The following is a 25,388-nucleotide window of genomic DNA, read 5'->3' on the forward strand; positions in this document are numbered from 1 at the left end:
TTTGTAATATTGTTTTGTTGTCATTTTAACATCCATTGGTTCTGTAGTTGTGTACCTTTCACTAATTTATTAAAGATCTTAATAAATGAAGAAATATACCATTTCATACACTGGAAGAATAAATGCTATAAAGATATAAATTCTTCCAAATTTATAGATTCACAGGAATTGTAACCAAAATTCCAAATCTTCTTACTTTTGTGGGTTTGACAAACTATTTTCCAAAACTTACATGGAAGTAGAAAATGGCAAGAATTACCTAAAGTTTTGAGATGCAGTTAAAGCGGCATTTACAATGAAATTTACAGTATTACATGCTTGTATTAGAGAAAGCCTAAAATTAATGACCTAAGCATCTTCCCAAAGAAACTAAAAAAAGAGCAAATTAGAACCAAAAGAAGAAGAAAGAAATGAAAATAAAACAGAAATCAGTAAAATTGAAAGCTGAAAAACAATAGGAAAAAAAAAAAAGCTGGTCCCTTGAGGCAAATAATAATAATAATAATAAACGTCCAGTCAGATAACAGAGGAAGAAGAAAACCTTTGACAACATCCCACATCCACCATGACTGAAAGGCTTCCACAAGCCTTTCAATCCGTTCAATGAAAGGGAGATTGCTCAGTTTGATAAGAACCATTTACTACTCTCATCATTTCTATTCAACAAAGTACTGAAGAATTTAGCCAGTACAACAAAGCAAGATAAAGAAATTAAATGCGGCTGGGCGCAGTGGCTCACGCTTGTAATCCTAGCACTTTGGGAGGACGAGGTCAGGAGTTCAAGAGCAGCCTGGCCAACACAATGAAATGCTGTCTCTACTAAAAATATAAAAATTAGCTGGGTGTGGTGGCAGTCACCTGTAATCTCAGCTACTCAGCAGCCTGAAGCAGGAAAACCGCTTGAACCCAGGAGGTGGAGGTTGCAGTGAGCCCAGATCACATCACTGAACTCCAGCCTGGGTGACAGAGCTAGACTCCGTCTCAAATAAAAAAAAAAGAAATTAAATGCATACAAATTGGAAAGAATGCAGTGTCTAGTCACAGACAAAATGCAGAAAAACACTAAGAACCTACACAATTTAAAATGCCACTTAGAAGTAATAACTTAGTTTAGAAGAACTGCAAGATAAGTTAATATAGAAAATCATATACCTATATATTAGCAACAAAGTTATTTGAAACGTGTCAGACAACTCCAAAAATGTGAAATACTTAGGTATAAATCTATACAGTATGTACAAGCTTTGTATGCTGAGAATTAAAAGACACTAATAAATCAAAGAAGCCCTAAGTGAGAAATATTCCATATTCATAGATCGCAAGACTCAAAATTATAAGGTCATCTGTTCTGCCCCAACAGATATACAGACTTATAGCAATTCTGAATAAAACTCTAGCACAACACTTCATAGAAATCGACAAGTTGATTCTAAAATTTATATAGAAAGACAAAGAAACCAGAATAACCAAAATGATTTTGAAAAAGAGTAACAAAGTTGGAAGCTTCACACTACCTGATTTCCTGACTTAATGTAAAGCTACAGTAGTTAAGATACTGCAGTAATGAAGAAAGAAGAGGCATATTGACCAATGTAATGGAACAGAGGGTTAAAAAAAATACACCCACATATATATGATCAAATTATTTGTGACTATAGCAGAAAGACCATTACATAGAGAAGGAATAGTCTTTTTCAATAAATTGTACTGGAATAATTAGATGTAAAAAGAATCTCCATCTATAACATCATACTTGATACAAAAGCTAACTCAAAATGGATGTAGACCTAACTGTAAAACTTCTAAGTACAAGTATAAAACTTTAACAAGTTAACATAGGTATGTTTATGACCTTGGATTAAATAAAATTTCTTAGATATTACACCAAAGGCATAATTCACAAAAGAAAAAGAGGATAAATTATGTATCATCAAATTTAAGAACTCTGTCTTTGAAAGATACTGGTAAGAACATTTAAAACAAACAAAAAACAAGCCATAGACTGGAACAAAAATTTCACATATCACATATCTGATAAAGGACTTACATCCATAATACATAAATAACTCTCAAAACTCAGTAAGAAAATGAATAACCCAATTTTGTGTGTGTGTGTGTGTGTGTGTGTGTGTGAGGAAAGAGAGTGAGAGAGAGAGAGAGAGTCTTGCTCTGCCACCCAGGTTGGAGTATGGTGCTGCAATCTCGGCTCACAGGAACCTCCACTTCCTGGGTTCAAGTGATTATCCTGCCTTAGCTTCCTGAGTAGCTGGGATTACAGGCACCCACCATCACACCTGGCTAATTTTTGTATTTGTAGGAGAGACGAGGTTTCGCCATGTTGGCCAGGCTGATCCGAACTCCTGACCTCCAGTGATCCACCTGCCTTGACCTCCCAAAATGCTGGGATTATAGACACAAGTCACCACACCTGGCCAAATAATCCATTTTTTAAAATAGGCAAAGATATACCAAACAAGAATATGAAATGATGCTCCACATCATTCGTCATCATGGAAATCAAACTAAACCATAATAAGATACCACTACATAATTACTAGAATGGCTTTAAAAAATGTTGATGATACAAGTGTCAGCAAAGATGCAAAGCACCTAGACAACTTTCAAAAATTGTTAGTAGAAATGTAAAATATTGTAACTATTTTGGAAAACATATTGCCAGTGTCTTATATGTGTATAAGGCTGATCAAATAAGTAAACGTATAGTAAATAATAACAGCCAGGTTTCTCACTGTCACAGAATGAAGGTACAAATAAAGAAAACAAGAAAGCTAGAAGACACCCTGTCCTATGATGTTGGATTTGAATCAAAGCTATCATAACAAACTCATAGCTTTAAAATGCATATATACAAATAGAAAAAAACAGAAATAATTACAAATGTATATAAATGCATGAGTTAGTATACACATAAATATTTCTAAGCTGTGCCTGCTGAAGAAGTATAGAACCAATGATACTCCAGTAGCAATAACTCAGTAGTAACAAATGTACCTATTATCCAGATCATAATCTTTAATTCTCCAATAAAAGGAAACAGGGATGCTTTTAGAAGTGGTTGTTCCTAGGAGTAGGGCAGGGAAAATACAAAATGAAACCGCCATAGTGCTAAAAAATAAGAAAATGATTTAAAAGGATGAGAATGCAGTGGTAAGAAGACACATTGAATGGCAAAGAAGCCAAACTGAAAGAGTTCCCAAAGGCCAAAGTTAGAAAACAAAACACAAAATAATTGTTCTGGATTATGACTAATGGCATAAAATAAATATCCATCAGTAGATATTGATATAAACAAACGATTGAATAAAGAGATGGAGACGAGTGATAGTTCTTTCTTACAAAAGCATTCCTATTAATGAATTCTTCGTTAATAAGGAATGAGGAAAGTAAAAAACTCACCATTAGAACATCAGGGTAATAAGCACTGTAATAACACAGTAATAAGAATCCACCAATAGATGCTAAAATTATTGAGGAGAAACAGGATATTTGCATAGTCTCAAAGTATCTTCCCTAAGATACTTATTAATTACAAATATAAAGATAGTACTTTAACAGTAGAAAAACTCTGCAAACAAACCAAGTGGTTAAGGTTAATATCATGGTTAATATCATCAATAATAAGAAATTTAAATATCATGTACACCCTGTCACAATGTATTAAGAAGATTTTTTGTGATATTCTTGCCAAAAATGCATACTCTCCATCTAATCATGAAGATACATCAGACAAAACCAAATTAAATGACATACTACAAAATAACTGACTAGTATTCTTCAAGGGCATGGTACACAAAGACTGAGGAATCATCACAAATTAAAGGCAGAAGAGACAAGAAACTAAGTACAATGTGGGATCCTGGAGTAGATTCTAGAATAGAAAAATAACAACAGTGGGAAAAACTCATAAAATACGAATAAAATTGTTAGTGTGGCTTAGGAAAAAGTCTTGTACCAATGTTAATTTCTTATTTTGATGTACTATAGTATGCAAAATGTTAACATTAAGAGAATAAAGTGAAAGAAAAGTGCTTAAATAGACTTATCATATAACACCCTCAATCCAATGTATTTACACAAGGAAAATGAGACATTTACATTTAAATAAAAACTTGTACACAAATAGTTGTAAGATCTTTCTTCATAAATTTCCCCAAACTAGAATCCACTCTACATCTCTCAACTGGGAAATGTGTAAACAAATTTTCATATGCATAAAATGGAACACTACTCAGTAATAAAAAGGAAGAAAGTACCGATATATCCAACAACAGGGATGAATCTCAAATAAATTATCCTATGTAAAAGAAACCTGACTCAAAAGGCATTATTTCATTTAACTGGCATTATTGCAAAGGCAAAATAATAAAACAGATTGGACTGCCAAGGGATTGGAAGTGGAGAAGAAGAGGAAAAGACTAACAGCCGTGGAGAAGTGACAGAACTGTTGTAAATCTTGATTCTGGTGATACTATGTTTGTCAAAACTCACAGGTATATGTACTAATAGGGGCAAGACTGATTATGTGAATATCACCTTTAAAAAGATAGCATTACAGGCCAGGCATGGTGGCTCACGCCTGTAATCTCAGCACTTTGGGAGGCCCATGCAGGTGATCATGAGGTCAGGAGTTCGAGACCAGCCTGACCAACATGGTGAAATCCCGTCTCTACTGAAAACACAAAAATTAGCCAGGTGTGGTGGCACGCACCTGTAATCACAGCTACTCAGGAGGCTGAGGCAGGAGAATCGCTTGAACCCGGGAGGCGGAGGTTGCAGGGAGCTGAGACCGCACCATTGCATTCCAGCCTGGGTGACGGAGACTCCGTCACCCAGGAGACTCCGTCTCAAAAAAAAAAAAAAGATAACATTACAGCCTGGGCAACATAGGGACACCTGTCTCTGCCAAAAGTTTTTAAAAATTAGTCAGGCATGGTGATGCATGCCTGTAGCCCCAGGTACTCAGAAGGCTGAGGTGGGAGGATTGCTTGAGCCCAGGAGTTCAAGGCTGACTGTGCCAATGCACTCCAGCCTGGACAACAGAGTGAGACTCTGTCAAAAAAAAAAAAAAAAAGTAGCATTAAAAGAAGACAATGTAAACTGTGGTTTTTGCCATTACTTTTAACGGCATTACTTTTAATAAGCAGCCTGAATTCTCAAGGTGATTCCTGGTGCCAGAGGAGCAAAGTGAAGATTGTTCTGAAAGAATTGTTGTTGTCTATTTTTACTTCTCTGGTGGTTGCCTAAGGACCAGTGAAAGGGGCTTGCGCCTTTATTTCACTAAACTCAGAACTCCACAAGGCTATAAAGGCAACTACCCAAGGGATGTTTGTCAAAAACACTTAAAGGCAAATTTATCAGTTGTGGCCACCTGGAACAAGGGATAAAAATTGGTGAAAACAAAAGACACATAGAAGAGCTCGGGAGACAAAGCTGGGCAATGAAGATGTTTTGTGAAATAAGCTCCCACAAATCTCTAGGTCTCTAGATGGCTACATCCATGTTTAGAAAGGAGCACATGCACCAAGAATACCCAAGAAGGCATTCAGCTCTAAACCCTGGTTGACCTCCAGGCTCTGCACAAACAGAAAGTAAAGGTTAAGGAAGAGATGTAAATAGCCCATCTGAATGTTGAAAATATTTCCACCCCCAACACACATACACACAGCCCACCACTTAAGACTGGGAGAGTTTTTTGTTTGTTTCAGCGGGGATTCCAGGCATTTAAGCAAATTTTCATCAAATCACTAGCTGACCAGTAAGCTAATGAAATAGAAACTTCACTAGTCACAAATGACAATGTATATGGACTTGACAAAATTAGTTAAGAAAAGTCACTAAACAAACAACAGCAACCACAATAAGCAACAACAAATCCTGGAGAGACAAAGAATCTGGTTTCCAGAGTTGCTATATTGTATTTAAAACGTCCAGTTGTCAGTAAAAAATTATGAGGCATGCAAAGAAATGTGGCCCATACAAAGGGAAAATATAAAGTAATAGAAATTCTCTCTGAGGAACCCCAGAAACTGGATTTATAAGATCAAGGCTTTAAAACAATGATTTTAAATATACTCAAAGAGGAAAGGAAAACATATAAAAGAACTAAAGGAAATCATGAGAACAATGTCTCACAAAGGAGAGACTATTAATAAAGAAACAGAAATTACAAAAAAGTGACCGAAGAGAAATTCCAAAACTGAAAATTACAATAACTGAAATGAAAAATTCATTAGAGGATCCAACAGCAGACTTGAGCAGGCAGAAGAATCAACAAACTTGAAGACAGGTCTATTGAGATTATCCAATCTGAGGAACAGAAAGAGAAAAACAGAATCTAAGAGACTTGTGGGACATTATCAAGCAAACCAACATACACCTAATGAAAGTACCAGAAAGAAAAAAGTGAAAAGGCCAGAAAGAATAATGGCCAAAAACTTCCCAAATTTGATGAAAGAAATTAATCTATACATCCAAGAGGCTCAGCAAATCCCTAGTAGGAGAAACTCAGAGATAGAGTTTTCACAGGACACATTTAAATCAAATTGACAAAAGCCAAACAGACAAAGAGAATCCTGAAAGAAGCAATTCATCACATTAAAGGGATACTTGATAAGATTAACAGCTGATTTCACATGTAAAATCATGGAGGTCACAAGGCAGTGGATAACATGCAAAGTAATAAAAGAAAAAGACTGTCAAACAAGAATTCTATATTTAGCAAAATTATCCTTCAGAATTAAAAGAAAACACCCAAACTAACACATTTCTAGATAAAGAAAATCAGAGAATTTGTCACTGGCAGAGTTGCCCTACAACAAACACGAGGAGAAATCCTTCAAGCTAAAATGAAAGGCACTAGAGATTAACAGGGATTCATAGGAAGAAATAGAGTACACTAGCAAAAGTAACAAGTTAAGTAGTGATAAAAGGCATGTAAGTATATTTTTTTGTGTGTAAGTCCTTTTTGCTCCTGATATAAAAGGCAACTGCATAAAGCAATCAACAAATATTTGTTATGAGCATACAATATATAAAAATATAATGTATGACAACAATAGCACAAAGATGGGGAAAGGGAATGGAGATATACAATAACAAATTTTTATAAACTACTGAAATTATGTTGGCATTAATCTGAACTAGATTTTATAAACTAAGATGTTAACTGAAACCCCGCAAGCAACCATAAAATTTTACAATATATTCGAAGTAACAATGAAATTAAAATATACAATATCTATTTAAAATAAAAGGAGGCAGTAAAGAGTGAGTGAAACAAGCACAATATACATAGTACCCAACTTACAATGGTGCCACTTACTATTTTTCAACTTTATGATGGTGCAAAATCAATATGCATTCAGTAGAAATCATACTTCGAGTACCCATACAACCATCCCATTTCTGTTTTTCACTTTCAGTACAGTATTCAATAAATTACATGAGATATTCAACAGTCTTTTATAAAACAGGCTTTATATTACACCATTTTGCCTAACTGTAGGCTACTGTAAGTGTTCTGAGCATGTTTAAGGTAGACTAGGATAAGCTACGATGCCTGGTAGATTAGGTAGATTAAGTGGATTTTTGACTTATGACGTTTTCAATTTATGATGGGTTTGCTGGGATGTAACCCCATCATAAATTGAGGAGCACCTGTATATAAATGAAATACAGAAAACAAGTAACAAAATGGCAGATGTAAATCCCACCTCAATAAATGTAAATATACAACTAAAAGGCAGAGGTTGGCAAAATCAATTTAAAAATAATAAACAAACTATATCTTGGCTACGAGAGATAAAAAAAAAAAAAAAATGAGACAGAGCCTTGCTCTGTACACCCAAGCTGGAGTACAGTGGCATGATTATAGCCCACTGCTGTCTCAAACTCCTAAGCTCAAGCAATCCTCCTGCCTCAGTCTCCCAAGTAACTGGAATTACAGACACACCACCACGCTCAGCTACTTTTATTTTAAATTTTTACAAACAGGTCTCACTGTGTTGCCTACGCTGGTCTCAAACTCCTGGCCTCAAGAGATTATCCTGCCTCAGCTTCCTGAGAAGCTGGGATTACAGGAGTGAGCCACCACACCCAGCATGACACTTATATTTAAAGATACAAATAAGGTGAAAGTAAAAGAAAGAAACAATAAAGATAACAATGTAAGTAAATGCAAAAATCTGTAATTTTAGTAACTGAATTGTTAATGTATTTTTGGTTAGCAACATCACTTTTTTTCCCATATGATTTAAAATACAATTACATAAAATAGTAATTATAAATCTAAATTGATTTATATCATTTATATCTATTTATATGTTATTTATAACAACAATATGTAATTTATCACAACATAAAGTGGATGGGGAGATGGAGGTATACAGGAGCAAAAGTTGTGTATACTATTGAAACCAAGCTGGTATTATTCTGAACTAAATTGTTATATATTTGATGTTAACTGCAATTCCAAGACTACCATTAAGAAAATACCTAAAATATGTATTTAAAAGAAATTATAATTATAAAGGAATCAAAATGGTACACCAGAAAACATCTATCACAAAAGAAGGTGATAATGAAGGAATGGAGGAATAAAATGATACGACATATAAAAAACAGCAAAATGGCAAAATACGCTCTCATGAGTAATTTCATTAAATAAAATAAACTCTCCAATTAAGAGGTAGAGACTAGAATAATGAATTTTAAAAGTACCCAACTATATGCTGTCTAAAAGAGACTTTAGACCCAAAGACACACATAGGCTGAATGTGAAAGTGGAAAAAGACATTCTATGAAAACGGTAATTATAAGAGAGCTAGAGTGGTAGTACTAGTATTAGACAAAACAGACTTTAAGACAAAAATTGTTACAAGAGCAAAGAAAGATGTTATGTGATGATACAAGCTGTCAATCTATCAAGAAAACATAAAAATTATAAACATATATACACCTAAAAATAGAGCCCCAAATATAAAAAGTGAAAGTGATAGAACTAGAGACAGATAGTTCAACAATAGTTGGAAACTTCATCCTCTCACTTTCAGTAATGAATAGAACCAGAAAAAACATAAACAAGGAATCAGAAAGACTTGAACAACACTATAAACTAGTTAGACCTAACAGACATATATTGAACACCCCCCGCAAATAACACCAAAATACACATTCTTCTGAAGTGAACATGGAACATTCCTTAAGACAGATCATATGTTAGGCCACAAAATAATTGTTACTTAATAAAACTAAAATAATTTTATCATTTTTTGACCAAAATAAGAGAAACTGTAAAATCAATAATGAGAAAATGTGGAAAATTCTTGAATACATGGAACTGAATAATATACTCAACCAATGAGTCAAAGAAGAAATTACAATGGAAACTTGAAAATGTCTTCAGATGAAAGAAAATGAAAACACAACACACCAAAACCTAATGGACACACCAAAGCAGTGCTCAGAGGGAAATTCACAGTTATAAAAATCTACATTAAGAAATAAGAAAGATCTCTCAAATCAATAAACTAAACTTCTCCCTATAAAACTATCAAAAGAACAAACTAAATCCAAGGCATGTAAAAGGGAAAAAATACTACATATCAAAATGAAGATGAAAAGGAAAAAATACTATAAATCAAAATGAGGATGAAAAAGGAAAAAATACTATAAATAAAAATGAGGATAAAAATAGAATATAAAAACTACAGAGACAATTAATAAAACCAAAAGTAGTTTAAAGGATCAACAAAATTCACAATCTTTTAGGTATACTGGCCAAGGGGGAAAAAAAAGACAACTCAAATTACTAAAATCAGGAATGAAAGTGGAGACAATACTACCAGTTAGTCTATTTGTTCTTGAGTCAATTGTCTGCTTACTTCTTTTTTTTTTTTTTTTTTTTTTTTTTTTGAGACGGAGTCTTGCTCTGTCGCCCCGGCTGGAGTGCAGTAGCTGGATCTCAGCTCACTGCAAGCTCCGCCTCCCGGGTTCACACCATTCTCCTGCCTCAGCCTCCCGAGTAGCTGGGACTACAGGCGCCCGCCACCTCGCCCGGCTAGTTTTTTTTTTTTTTGTATTTTTAGTAGAGACAGGGTTTCACCGTGTTAGCCAGGATGGTCTCGATCTCCTGACATCGTGATCCGCCCGTCTCAGCCTCCCAAAGTGCTGGGATTACAGGCTTGAGCCACCGCCCCTGGCCCTGTCTGCTTACTTCTAAATACACTTATTAGAAACCTGTTCTATCAAAAATCAAAATCTCCCCAAGAGAGAAAGGTCCAGGACCAGATGGTGTCACAGATAAATTCTATCAATATTTAAGAAAGAATTTACACCAAGCCTTCTTAAACTCTTCCAATAAATAAAGGAGGGAACACTTCCTAATTCATTTTATGAAGCCAATACAGCATTACTTTGATGTCAATGCCAAAGACCTCACAAGAAAACTAGCGACCACTAGCCCCTTTGTATGAAAGGTGCAAAAATTCTCAAGAAAATACCAGTAAACCAAATACAACCACGTATTAAAGCAAGTATATACCATGACCAAGTCAGATTTACCCCCGGGAATACAAGGATGGTTCAACACATTAAAATCAATCAACAAAATACACCATATTAATTAAATGAAGGAAAAAAAATATCAACTCAATTGATGCAGAGAAAAATCTGACAAAATCCCGCACCCTTTCATGACACAAGTATGTGACAAAGTAGGAAAAGAAGGGAACTTCATCAACCTGATAAAGGACATCTATGAAAAAAACTCAAAAATAACATCATATTTAACAAAAGAAAGACTGAAAGCTTTTCCCTGAAGATCAGGAAAATAAAGAGTATGTCCATTCTCTCATCACTTTGATAACACATTATAACAGAATTCTAGCTGAGGCCAGCAGGCAATAAAAAGAAACAAAAGGCATCTAGATTTGAAAGAAAGAAGTAAAAGTATCTCTAATAGATGATTTGATTTTATATCTATAATACCCTAAAGAATCCACCAAAAATCTATTAAAGCTAATAAATACAGCAAAGTTGCAGAATACAAGATCAATATATAATAATCAATTGTATTTCTATACAAAGCAATAAACAATTTGAAAATGAAATTAACAAAACAGTTTCCTTTACAATAGCATCAAAAAGAATGAAATACTTAAGAATAAATGTAATCAAGGGGGTGTAAGTACTGTACAATGAAAATCACAAAACACTGTTCAAATTAAAGAAGACTTAAATAAATGGAAAGACACCTTGTGTTCATGAATTGGAAACATATTGTGTAGATGATAATACTCTACAAATTCAATGAAACTGTGACCAAATTTCCAACTACTTTTTTTGTGGAAATTGATAAGCTGCCCCTAGAACTCATATGGAATATTAAGAGACCCTGAATAGCCAATCTTGAAAAAGAACAAATTTGTAGTATTAATACTTCCCAATTTCAAAATTTACTAAAAATCTACAGTAATTAAAATTGTGTAGTACTGACATAAGGAGAGACATACAGATCAACGGAATAGAACTGAAAGCCCAAAAACAAGCCTATACATCTACAGGCAACTAATTTTTAACAAGGTTTTAAAAACCTTTCCATGATAAAAAGAATAGTCTTTTCAACAGATAATGTTGGGAAAACTGGATATCCACATGCAGAAAAATGAAGGTGGACTCTCTACTCACATAATATACAGAAAATTATCTCAAAGTGGGTCAAGGACATAAATGTAGGCAAAGTACAGAATTCTCATAAGAATAAATCTGTATGACCCTGAATCTGGCAATAGTGCCCTAGATATGATACTAAAGGCACAGGCAACAAAAGAAAAATAAAATTAGATTTTATTTTTAAAAAATTGTGTATCAAAGGACACTATCAAAAAATTGAAAAGACCAGGTATGGAAAAGAACAAAATTTTTGCAAATCATGTATCTGATAAGGGTCTAGTATTCAAAATATATAAAGAACTTAAAATTAAACAAGAACAACAAAAAAACCTTCAAAAAAAGGGGGCAAGGGACCTAATATTTAAAGAAGGTATACTGATGGCCAATAAGCACATAAAAAGGTATTCAACATCATCACTTACTGGGAATATGAAAATCAAAACCAGAAATAGATGCCACTGCACATCCACTAGGAAGGCGATAATTAAAAGTACAGAATATCACGTGTGTTGACAAAGATGTGGAGAAATGGGAACTCTTTTACACTGCTAATGAGAATGTAAAATGCTGCAGCCACATGGAAAACAGTTTGGCAGTTCCTCAAAATGTTAAACAGAATTATAATATAACCCGGAAATTCTCAGTAATAATTCTAGGTATATACCCCAGAGAACTGAAAACATAATAGTCTAACAAACATTTGCTTGTACACAAATGTTCAGAGATTATTATTCATAATAGCTAAAAATAAAAAGAAACCAAATGTTCAACTGATGAAAGAATAAACAAAATGTGATATATCTCTACAAGAGAATTTTATTCATCTCTAAAGAGTGAATAAAGACCTGATATATGCTACAAAATAGATGAGCCTTGAAAACATTATGCTCAATAAAAGACACAAAAAAACCCACATATTCTATTTCTATGTAATGTCCAGAATAGGCAAATCCATAGGGACAGAGAACAAAAGAGTGGTTGCCAGGGATTGAGGAGACAGGAGGAATGAGAATGAGTGCTTGATGCGTAAGAGGTTTCCTTTTCCTATGTTGAAAATATTCTGGAATTAGATAGTGGTGGTGATTGCACAACATTGTTAATATACTGGAAGCCACTGAATTCTACATTTCAAAATGGTTACAATGGCAAATTTTATGTTATATGACTTTTACCTGAATTTTAAAAACTGAAACTATATGAGATCCCAGTTCACACCTAGTGAATAACAACACTGTGCTTCATACATTACTGGAAGGAGAATCAAAAACGTCAATAGTTTCTCATACTGTTAAATATTACGTTACCACATGATTCAGCAATTCTAAAAGAAGTAAAAATACATTCCCAAAAAAACCTTGTGTACGAATGTTCATAGCAGCATTATCCATAACAGCCAGAAAAACAGAAACAAGCCAAGTGTCCATTAACAGGTGAATGGATAAACTGTGGTATATTCGCACAATGAACTACTACTCAGCAATAAAAAAGAATGAACTACTGATATATGTAAAGCATAAATGAATCACAAAAAGATTACATTATGAAAAATAATTACAACCCAAAACATACAAATTATATGATTCCATTTATATTATGCTGAAATACAGAGAAAACCATTCTATGATCATAAAAATCAGAAGACTGGTTACTTCTGGTGGGAGGAGGGAGACTGGAAAGAATGAGGCATCCTTCTGGGATGACAAAACGTTTTGTATTTTCATTTTAGTGGTAACTACATGGATATACATATTTATTAGAATACATAAATTCATATTTAGATATATAATGTTTAAAATGGCTGTACTTTATTGCATGTGGATTATAAATGTTTGAAATTTTATACAATAAGACTTCTACGAGCATAACAGTAAACAAGCTTCACTGGGCATAGCACATTGTTAGTGCTCAATCAAAACAGGACGAAAGCAGGAAATGAGGCAGGTAGGTAGATTATTTTATAGTCATGGCCAAGTATGTGTCTCATACCACCCTAAAGGAATTTATAATTTAGTTCAGTATGTAAGATATAACCTCTGAACTGGTTCATTATCTGTAACAGCTGATGGAGGTGCCAAGTAGCCTCTGAATTATGTTGCTTTGAGGCATCCATTACCATATATTCCCAAATTCTGAATCCTCCTGTCTTGCCTTTTTTTTTTTTTTTGGAGACAAGGCTTCACTCTGGACTATAGTGGTCAATCATAGCTCACTGCTGCCTAGACCCCTGGGCTCAAGTGATCCTCCCACCTCAGCCTCCTGAGTAGCTGGTACCACTGGTGTGCACTACTCTAACAGGGTTAATTTTCTCATTTTCTGTAGAGACAGGGTTTCCCTATGTTGCCCAGGCTGGTCTCAAACTCCTGGACTCAAGTGATCCTCCCACCACGGCCTCCAAAAGTGCTGGTATTACAGGCTTGAGCCACCTAGCCCGGCCTTTCCATTTTTGATCCTTCACCTAGGATGTGTTCATGGGCCTGATAATGCTGAATTTACCCTGGTTTCCCAGCCCACATTCGCCTGAGACATTAACTTCAGTGCCACAGTCACTAACCAATCCTATCCTTGCATACACTTAGCCTGCAAAACTAAGAATTTAACCTTATATATAACCTTAAGCCCTCCAATTCACCAGGATAGTGAGACTACAAAATGTGCAAATTAAATAATAAAAATAGACCAGAACACATTTCAGAAAACAACATATCAATAGTTGGCAAATGAATCAAACAGGAATGATTATTATTCAAGACCCAAATGAGCAGGAGATAAAGGTTGAATCTAAGCTAGGTTTGCTATGGACAAGAAAAAATATTTGCTAAGCCAGGTGAAGAGGCTTAGGCAAAATAAAGAAAAAAGTGATAAGTATTATAAAATTAATTTGTCTAGATTCTAGAATAAAAAATTTATATTTGGATATGTGTGAGGTAATCTGAGATCAGATTTAGATCTCTGATAATCACAGAAAGTTGTGGAGTAGACTAAACAATATTATCTTCATTTATAGATAAGGAAATTCTAGCATAGAAAAGTTAACTTTTTTTCTTTTTGAGATGGAGTTTCGCTCTGTCACCCAGGCTGGAGTGCAATGGCGCAATCTCAGCGCACTGCAACCTCCGCCTTCCGGGTTCAAGTGATTTTCCTGCCTCAGCCTTTTGAGTAGCTGGGGTTACAGGCGCACAACACCATGCCCAGCTAATTTTTGTATTGTTAGTAGAGCCAGGGTTTCACCATGTTAGCCAGGCTGGTCTCCAACTCCTGACCTCGTGATCCGCCACCTCGGCCTCCCAAAGTGCTGGGATTACAGGCTTGAGCCACTATGCCCTGCCAGAAAGGTTAACATTTGCCCAAGGTCATAAAACTAGTTAGGGATAGGGCAGGTAACTAATAAAATTCATTTCTCTTGATTCACAGCCACATATTCATTTAATTACATCATGATTCTGCTCAATGTTCTCCAATTTTGCCTAATACAACTCTCGAACAAAGTTTCTCACCATAAATAACCCCGCCCCCATTCACTTCTTGAATGTCTACCCTTCCTCTGAAGGAATGTTTTCAAGCATATTTTCAATATCTACTTTAAGACAAACCCCATCCTCTTACCAACAGACCTGACTACTGGACAATTAAAGGAGGTTTCTATCCTTACTGACTATAGCCACGTCCTTTCTGTGCCTACTAAAAGATTTAGGTTCCAGTAATATTTTTAAAAACTAACCTTGGATAATAGATTAGAAAATTACTAACTATTGAGTAAAGCAGACTTCCTATTTATTGCTCGGAATTACCACCTTCAGTGCAGCGGAGGGTGAGTCTAACAGCATAGGGTGCAACTACGTTACTGTCCTTCCTCTTCACAGTAAATAAGACACACAACTCATCTTTCACAAGAACATAAAATGGACTTCCTTTTTTGAAAAAATGTTCCTCAATAGAAGCATGCTGAAATCTTTCCCACATCCTCTAAACCTTCCAAAGATCAAGTCTTCCCTTCATTATACTTTCCTAAAACAACAATTTTTTTTTTAAAGAGTACACTCAACCTGTCTGAACTTCAAGCTTATCATTTTTATCTAGTACTGTACTCATCTCCGCCACCTACTCAAATTACCCTTAAGGAAACCAATGATACCTGAAACGCCAAAATCAAATACTTATTTTTCAAGTCTTAAACTTACCTGTCCTGGGGATGAAGGAACTGGTGCAGCACTCACTAGGATATAATTACAGAACTCTTAAGGAGCTCTCCTCAGTGCCAGGCACTGTACTAAGCATTCAAAAATGTTCATTTAACCTTCACAACATCCCTGAGAAGTATTACCCCCTTTTAACAGATTAAAATTGGGGCTCAAAATTACCCAGAGGCCAAGTAGTGAAGCCCATATGATTCTAATGTTTGCAGTCTCTTCCCAATTCTGTGGCATTTCCTCCATCTCTTTCACTATTTCATCAACCACGCTTTTAATCAGTTCTCTCATTTCACATGCTCTCCTTGGCAATTTCATTTCCTCCCAAAGCTTTAACTACATTATATATTAGTGCTTCCCAAGTTTTTAAATCTTTCTGTTAATATAAACATTTTGTGCTCTCTCTAGCTTATATTTTGAAAATAAGTTCCCATAGAAATCACAATATTGAATACGTTTATTTAAACCACACTTCCTTCCACCACTCAAGATCTGTTAACCTTTAATGAACTGCCCCATGATTAAAATCAACAGACCTTGAGGTAGAAATATTTTATTGGAGAGATATCAAATCACTCTATTTCCTCTTCCCATGTCCACTTTTCCTAGACATTTCTCTCAAGTCATACACATCTTCAACTAATAAGCATAGTTCCATTATTGTCGCCCCAGGGCCTTCAACATAAACCTGTGTAAAACCAAACTCTCATTTCCCTTAGCAAACGTGTTCTCTGCGTTCCAGCTAATATTGTCACAACCCACCCTTGTCTATTCTTTGAGGTACCTACCTGCAAAACTGTAACGTTGACACTGAGTTCCTTGAGTTACCAGGTAAAAAAATCAAACATTATAGGAGTGCCTATTATGGCCTGGAGTAGAGGAATGCAAAATAGTCCAAAATATCCTCTTCCTCCTGAAGAAAGTTTTTTTTTGTTTGTTTGTTTGTTTGTTTTTTGGAGAGGCATGTTCCAACTTATAAAATTAAAATATATTCACAAGCATTTTAATTTGATCTTTAATCTGTTTTACAGGAAAAAAAAAATGAGATGTTACTTTCCACTCCTTCATTGTTGAAATAAACTTACACACAACTAAACGAAAACAGTTCTGTATACAATAAAAGTCAACAGGGCAGCGCAAATAGCCAACTACCCAAGGACACAAAGTGACCTGGACGGGTTCTGGGGTGTCGCTGCCGTCAGGACCGGGGGCCGCCTGGCCGCACCCTCCCTCCGACGTCCTCCGGGACCGCACTCTCTCCCGCAAGTCGCTCTGCGGCCTGTCCTCAGCCGGCGGGGTCGGCAGTGACCGCGGGAAAACCCCGCTGGCTGTGCGACTCAGGGCGCGCTGAGCAGGGGCTGCAGCTGCCGCCACCGCCCGGCTCCGGCCCCGGCCCCGGCCAGAGCTGAGTCCGGGATCGGCCGAAGACCCTCGCCTTCAACCTCCCAGACGTCCGACCAGTGGAAAATTGGCATACCTGGGGGAGAAAGCAGCTGGAAGGCCGGCGGTCCTGGCAAACCTAGAAGGCGGAAATAACCCCAACGATGGGCGGGGCAGGGCTCCGGCGCTAACTGCATCCACTAGGTTTGGTCAACACAGAGCCGCGCCAACTCTCTGTGGCTGCGCCAAGACCTGAAGCCGCGGACTGAGAGCCGGGGTCAGAGGCTGAGAGGGCATCGGAATGGGAGCGGGGCACATGGGAACACACATCCTGCGAGGACGGAGCGAGGAGCCAGAAGGACAGCGGCGTGAGGGGGCGGGGCGCGCGGCGCAAGAAGGCGGGCACGAGGGGCGAGCGCGAGGCGGGGCACGGCGCGCGGCGTGAGACGGGGCGGGGCGCGCGTATCGGCGCCGCGGCCGCGTGACGCGTTTTCAAATCTTCAACCGCCGCAGCCCACTCGTTTGTGCTTTGCGCCTTCCTCCTCCGCGCTTTGGAGCCGGATCCAGCCCCGGAAACCCGACCCGCAGACGCGGTGCCTCTGCTGCGTGGAGGCCGTAGCCGGCGGAAGGAGAGAGGCGGCCGTCCTGTCAACAGGCCTGGGGAAGCCGTGCTTTCGTGGCCGCCCGGCGCGACACTTTCTCCGGACCCAGCATGTAGGTACCGGGCGACTGCCATGAACTCCGGAGCCATGAGGATCCACAGTAAAGGGCATTTCCAGGGTAAGAAGCCCCTCCTCCGCCTGCAGTCCCTTTAATCCTTTCCTCCCCTCGTGGTTCCACCATTGATTCTTCAGACTTCTCCCGCCGGTTCCTCAGCTTTTTTTTTTCTGACCGCCCTCCTCTGGGGTCTGAAGGAAGGGGCTCCGTTCAGTGTTTTGTCTAAGAAGGAACGGATTCCGGCCCGGCCCCTCGAGCGCTCTGCCCTTTACAGCGGCGGTCCCAGATTCATTCCCGGTCGTGCCTTCGGTTGAAAACTAGCAAACAATGTGCAGATCCGGGACCTCTCTGGGGCTGCCCTTCTGCCGGGCTTCCGCAGATGCTGCGCCTCCGCCCGGGCCCTTGGAGGCGACGGACAGCATCCTCAGTTTAAAGGCAGACACGCTCGTGGCTTTTAGCTTCAGTACTAGATTGAGTGATAGTGGGTGGATTTTTGGTCTTACCCCTTGAAAGTTTTTTTTTTCCCTTCCTCATAAGTTGGGGGAAAGCATTTGTATTTCAAACATCCCATTGCTGGTTTCAACATTACAAACAGGGAAACAAAAGCACATTTCCATTTTCAATCACTTTATTTGGTGAAACATTCCACTACCTAAGTTTTTTGTACAGGTATTTGTGTATGTGTAGTAATTACCAATTTAAGAACAGGTTGCGTTTGAAAAATTAATTTTTAAAGCAGTTGCTTGGATCTTAGATCTTGTTTTTAATGAAAATAATGAAATGAAAGGTTTAGTTCTTCGTAATGGACCATTAAATTCCTAATACATAGACAAATTGTATGTGAAATGGACCATTAAGTTGTTAACATGCACACAAACTTTATATGAAACTAAAACTTGAGCAGTCTGAAACCCTTGACTAGGTTATTCTGGGTAACAGAGGATTCTTTCATCGCTAAATGAAGTTTAAACACCAGTTTTGAATGTTCAGCAGAATGGCAGATGCTCAATCAGTAGTTGAGTATTAAATACCCCCATGGAGTTTACATCCTAAAGAAGAAAATCTTTCAAAAGAGTTTTATATAGCCCCGTGCCTCAGGAATATTTCTTGCTGAGTCAACTATTATTTTACAGTCTGCGTTCTGTGAAAGTATATAGAGCGTTTTGCCTCTATCCTAAGTAGTACTACAAAGAAATACATTTCAATGCTAATAAACTGGTAGGATTGTAAGGATTTTTATTTTGTAATATTGTATAATGAAATGTTTTAAAAATAGTACAAGTGTCTGTGTAAAACATCTGATTCTAAACATCTTTAATAGCAGGTGGAATCCAAGTCAAAAATGAAAAAAACAGACCATCTTTGAAATCTCTGAAAACTGATAACAGGCCAGAAAAATCCAAATATAAGCCACTTTGGGGAAAAGTATTTTACCTTGACTTACCTTCTGTCACCATATCTGAAAAACTGCAAAAGGACATTAAGGATCTGGGAGGGGTAAGTGAAAACCCTAAACTGGCATAGAAGGAAAAATTTGTAACTACTACTTTCTACTATGTAATCATTTAAAATTTCATTTTGGAAAACTTAAACCCTTCTATTAGCACCAAGATTAACATTATTATCAGCTGTTTATCGTTAATGAAAAACCATTTGTTTTAACCTTTTGTGGACTGGCAAAACTTTCAGGTTTCTCCGATTAGCAGTCTAGTATAAAGTTCTCAGCGTGTGAGACTCTCCTGTCCTAGTGGAACTGCTCATTGACTGCTCACTGTAATGTTGGAATGTCCCCCAGATGACAGCAGTTTCTTGATTATGAATCTTGGGGAGCTACGTAAGTTTGTATGGACTAGTGTAACAGTTAAGAACGTTATTACAGAACACCCGTGCAAACCACACAATTAAAATTGTTCCTGAGTGATACAGATGTTGTTTCAACAGAATGAATGTTATTAAAGGAATAGAAATTTACACTAAGAATCTGGAGATACTTTCCTACCTTGTACACTGATTAGATGATTGGGAAATTAGAAATCTCAGGCAAAGGCCGGGCGTAGTGGCTCATGCCTGTAATCCCAGCACTTTGGGAGGCTGAGGTGGGCGGATCACAAGGTCAGGAGATCGAGACTATCCTGGCTAACACAGTGAAACTCCATCTCTACTAAAAATACAAAAAAAAAAAAAAAATTAGCTGGGTGTGGTAGGGGGCGCCTATAGTCCCAGCTACTCGGGAGGCTGAGGCAGGAGAATGGCGTGAACCCAGGAGGCGGAGCTTGCAGTGACCTAAGATCGCCCCACTGCACTCCAGCCTGGGCAACAGAGCGAGACTCTGTCTCAAAAAAAAAAAAGAAAGAAAGAAAGAAAAGAAAACTCAGGCAAAATTCTAGGACCTTAATAGGATTAAGGTTAATACTGGATGAATTTTAGCAAATGAGGTGATAAAGGATTTTTCTGTTTTAAAGGGTCATGCTGGACTTTGATTTTCTGAAGGTCCTCGTCTTTGAGTGTCTAAACTGATCCTTTCATTCCCAGACTAGTAACTTTTCATTTTATTTTTATTTTGAGACGGAGTCTCGTTCTATATGGCCTGTGTTGGAGTGCAGTGGTGCGATCTCGGCTCACTGCAACCTCCGCCTCCCAGGTTCAAGTGATTCTCATGCCTCAGCCTCCGCCTCCTGAGTAGCTACGAGTACAGGCATGTGCCACCACTCCTGGGTAATTTTTGTATTTTTAGTGGAGTTAGGGTTTCACCATGTTACCCAGGCTAGTCTCAAACTTCTGACCTCAGGTGATTTGCCCACCTCAGCCTTCTAAAGTGCTGGGATTTACAGGCATGAGCCCTCCAGGCCCTGCCAATTCCCAAACTAGAAACTTACCAGAAGAACATGTGCTAACAAGTTTCCTGGAACTGTTTGTTAATATGATATTTTATTTACCTATCTCTGAAAAGTTACTGTACTTTTTTACTATTCATTTGGTTAAATAAAACACTGTGACATGCTTGTAATAGTAGTATTTATCATAATGATCATACGACAGCATTCTTAAAGGTCATGTTTTCTAGGCCAGCCACCCTGTTGACTGTGTATCTATTAAGAGTATCTTAATGTGTTAAGGACCTTAGACATTGAGTAAAAAAAGACCCCTTCATCTTAGAAGCAAAGTACTTGAGGTCCAGAGAAAGTAGATGGCCCAGTTAAAGCAGTATTAGCTTCTTAATTCCAACAGCAGCATAGTTCCTGCACCATTCTGCTCCTCTAGCAATCAGTGGCTACAAATGGCTATCTGGCTGTTAATTCATACCTGTAATCCTAGCACTTTGGGAGGCCGAGGCAGGTAGATTGCTTGAGGCCAGGAGTTCAAGACCAGCCTTTGCAATGTGGCAAAATTCCATGTCTACTAAAAAATACAAAAATTAGCCAAGAATGGTGGCGCATACCTGTAGTCCCAGCTACTCGGGAGGCCGAGGCATGAGAATTGCTTGAACCTGGGAGGGGGAGGTTGCAGTGAGCCAAGATTGTGCCACTGCACCCCAGCCTGGGTGACAGAGTGAGACCCTATCTCCAAAAAAAAAGTAGCTCAAAGTAGCTATCTGATGTGGTTTGATGACAGCTTTCTCAAATACGATGAACAACCCATTAACTCTAGGTCTAATGGTCTAAATCAGTGATATTTAGATTTGCGTTTTTATCAGTAGAACTCTTTGAACAAAATAATATTCAGAAGTCCAACGTCTAAAGCCTATAAAAAGGGAACTCCTTGGGCTAAAACAACAGTACAGAGGCTAAAGGAAGAACCACTTCCCCTGTCACCTTTCTTTCTCCTATCTCCACAGCAGTTCCTGAGGTAATTGCAAGAAACAAATTTTGAATTACTTCTGCCATACATAATAGTTGAGGGACCTTTTGGTTTTACATACTTAGTCTTACTTTGAAATGATTGAAGTAGACCAGTGAAGTTAAGAGCATATTAAGGGTGTGAGTTCCCAAATTTTGCTTTGGATTTCCCAAAAATCCAAAGCTATGGATTTTCAACTGAATTTGATTTATTAACTTTCTTCTAAAAAAAAAGTTTTATTTATTGAATTCTGATCTTCCCATACTATCTTTTCTATAATTAATGATATTTAATTCTCGGGTCCTGGTTTCTTTCTTCAGCACATTTACTATTTCTATCACTAAAAAAGATTTTGTCATAAAGATCTCCTACATGAGCTAATTTATCTTCACATCATTACTTTAGGTGCCTTTTTAATTCACCACGTCACATACCTTGGTTTCTACAATCTCGGTGAAAACATCTTAATACCCCATTTATCTGCAGAGTATGCTTCTGACAAATTTAACCACTGAAAGCACAGCACCCAGATTCTGATATAAAGGCGAAATACCTTTAATAGTGCAAGAAAAGTAGGTGTTACAAAACCAACTAAGGAGAACGTGGGATCAACCACAGTTAGGTCCATGTCTAAATAGTTTTGGCTAAAATAAGGCAATTGGAGAGGAACAGAAATGTAAGCCAATTACCTTGGCGTATTAGCTTGAACAGTAAAAGGTTTGGTGTTCGTCATGATGACCTTGAGTCATCAGAAATAACGTTTTGAGTTTACTCTTTAAATGGTGTGGATTCAAGAATATCTAGTAAATTGAATAACCTGGTAGAACTGATTCAACAAATGTTTGAGTATGGTGTGCACTGCACTCTGTGTTTTGATAGATTCAAAAATGAATCCTGCCGGGCTTGGAGGCTCATGTCTATAATCCCAGCACTTTGGGAGGCTGAGGCAGGCGGATCACTTGAGGTCAGGAGTTTGAGACCAGCCTGGCCAACATGGTGAAACCCCATCTCTACTAAAAATACAAAAATTTAGCTGGGCATGGTGGCACACACTTGTAATCCCAGCTGCTGGGGAGGCTGAGGCAGGAGAACCTCTTGAATCTGGGAGGTAGAGGTTGCAGTGAGCCAAGATGGTGCCACTGCACTCCACCTGGGCAACAGCGAGACTGTGTCTCAAAAGAAAAATAAAATAAAAAATGAGTCCTTATGTCCGTCCTATCCTCACGTTCTAACCTAGGTAGAGATGACATTGGTACAAGTAATTGTGTTAATAATACAACATAGAACATCAAGAGCAAGGAGAGATTAGTTCCAGCTGAGGAATTGTGGATTTTATTCACACACAATTGGAACACGGCTTTGAAGAATGATGAAGATTTGGGCATGTGGGAATTCATTCAAAAATTATTCCACCAGTGTCTCCAGTATATCAGCACTATTTTAGATCCTAGAGATAGAAAAATAAGTAAAATATAATGCTCTAGGTATTCTTAGTCTAGTGGAAACCTCAGACAACTAAATAATTTGTATTAGAGTGTTATCAATGCTTTGACAGAAATATGTAGAAATTGCTATTAGAACGCAGAGATAGGAATGATTAACTCTGCCATTAGGAATCAACAGAGATAAAGTTTGAGCTGGATCTTGAAGTCTTAGTTTGCAAGGCGAATAGACATACTGAATAGAGGAAATCATATTTAAAATATATGTCAATGTGGTTTGTTTCTACAACTGATGTTGCAGTGAGATTTGAGCTTAGGATATAGGTGGGGGGAATGGCAGGCAACAAAATTACATTAGGGCTATGTTGCAAAGGGCGTTTTATTCACTACTGAGGAGTTTTAACTCTGTAAGAAATGAAAAACCAAAGGAAATAAGTGATACTAACATAAGAACAGACATACACACCAATAGAACAGGGAACCCAGAAATAAACCCTTGCATATATGACTAACTGATTTTCAAGAAGGGTACCAAGACCATTCATTGGGGAAAAGATGATCTTTTCAACAACTGGTGCTGGGAAAACTGGATATCCACATGCAGAAAAATGAAGTTGGACCTTTACTGTGTCATATGCGTAAATGAGCTCAAAATGGATCTAAGAGTTATTTGTAAAAACTAAAACTCTTAGTGGAAAATATAGGGAGAAGTCTTCATGACATTGGATTTGGATATGATATCAAAGTCATGTGCAACAAATGAAAAGTGTAAAATTGGACTTCATCAGGATTAAGAACTTTTGTGCCTCAAAGGACATTTTCGGGAGTGAAAAGACCCACAGAATCACAGGAAATCTTTGCAAATTATATATCTGCTAAGGGATTAATATCCATAATACCTGTATAAAGAACTTCTATGACCCAAGAACAAAAGGACAAATGGCCCAATTTAAAAATGGGCAGAGGAACTGAAAAGACATTTACTCAGAAAAGATATACTAATATTAATGGCAGATAAGCACATGAAAAAATGTTCAACATCACTGATCATTAGGGAAATGTCAATCAGTAATCACTTAACACCTGTTAGGATGGTTACTGTTAAACAACCAGAAAAATAACAAGTGTTAACAAGGATTTGAAGAAGTAGAACCCTTGTGCACTCTGAGTGGTAGTGTAAAACAATATAGCCACCATACAGAATAGTACGGGTGGTTTCTGAAAAAAGTAAAAAATCGAATTACTGTATGATTCTGCAATTTCATTTCTGACTATACATCCAGAAGAATTGAAAGCAGAGTCTCAAAGATATTATTCACAATAGCCAAAAAGTGCGAACAGCCCCAATGTCCAACAAGTAAATAGAAAAAGAAGAGGTTGTATATACATACAGTAGAATATTATTCAGCTTTAAAAGGAAATGAAATTCTAATTCATGCTACAACATGGGTGAACCACAAAAAACATTGTGCTAAGTGAAGGAAGCCAGTTACAAAAGAACAAATGTAGGATTCCATTATATGAGTTACCTAGAATAGCCAGTTTCAGAGATGGAAAGTATTAGAACTTCTGACATTACTAGGGCCTCATATTTATGAAAATGAAAGCAGTATTTGATGTGTGAATTATTCATTTATATTATTGCCTGGCCCTTATAGGCATTTGAGTCTGTAATCCCTGGAATAAATAAATGTAGGTACATTATTTACTGGTCAATGAAAATGAATGTTGGTCAAAAAAATGATTTGCACTTAACCAAGGAGGTCACTGGGCTCAGTAGCAAATTCTGCTTACTGCTTAGATGAAGTTAACTTATCTGTTACACACCTGACTTCATTTTTATTATCCTCATTTATAGTGTGAAATCCTATAGAAATTAGATACAGCTATTTAAAATATTTTAAGAAGTCTTTCATGGATGTAAATTGTTACTGCTTATTAATGATTCACAGTTTACTTCTGGTTAGTGGGTTTTTATTTATACTATACATATTTATACTATATATTTTTCTAATAATATTAGTATTCTGCTTAGTATTTACTTCTACCTATTTTTATTTTCCTGACCCTGGCAATCTTTAATAACCTTCACTTTGGTATGTGTCTTTATAAGTAAATTCAGATATTTAGGCGG

At 37.2% G+C, this 25,388-nt stretch overlaps 2 protein-coding genes across 10 annotated transcripts in view; one reads left to right on the plus strand and one right to left on the minus strand.

Annotated features, from left to right (window-relative positions):
- SLC25A40 (solute carrier family 25 member 40) overlaps nucleotides 1-17,642 on the minus strand; it is a 56,542-nt gene extending 38,900 nt beyond the window's left edge. For 3 of the 4 annotated variants that reach the window (XR_004057974.1, XR_748761.2, XM_010370653.2), the window contains exon 1: nucleotides 17,356-17,642. The gene's annotated coding sequence lies outside the window, so the exon portion shown is untranslated. Of the gene's footprint in view, nucleotides 1-16,666; nucleotides 16,899-17,355 lie in introns of all 4 variants that reach the window. The other variant, XR_004057973.1, reaches the window with a different exon arrangement.
- DBF4 (DBF4 zinc finger) overlaps nucleotides 17,482-25,388 on the plus strand; it is a 32,847-nt gene continuing 24,940 nt past the window's right edge. For 2 of the 6 annotated variants that reach the window (XM_010370651.2, XM_030932508.1), the window contains exons 1-2: nucleotides 17,513-18,038; nucleotides 19,297-19,472. In XM_010370651.2, coding sequence (XP_010368953.1) covers nucleotides 17,993-18,038; nucleotides 19,297-19,472 — 222 coding nt within the window. In that variant the 5' untranslated portion in view covers nucleotides 17,513-17,992. Of the gene's footprint in view, nucleotides 18,039-19,296; nucleotides 19,473-25,388 lie in introns of all 6 variants that reach the window. The other 4 variants (XM_010370652.2, XM_030932509.1, XM_030932510.1 and 1 more) reach the window with 4 other exon arrangements.

This window comes from Rhinopithecus roxellana, chromosome 6 (genome assembly GCF_007565055.1).
Source record: "Rhinopithecus roxellana isolate Shanxi Qingling chromosome 6, ASM756505v1, whole genome shotgun sequence".
In the NCBI taxonomy this organism is placed as follows: Eukaryota; Metazoa; Chordata; class Mammalia; order Primates; family Cercopithecidae; genus Rhinopithecus; species Rhinopithecus roxellana.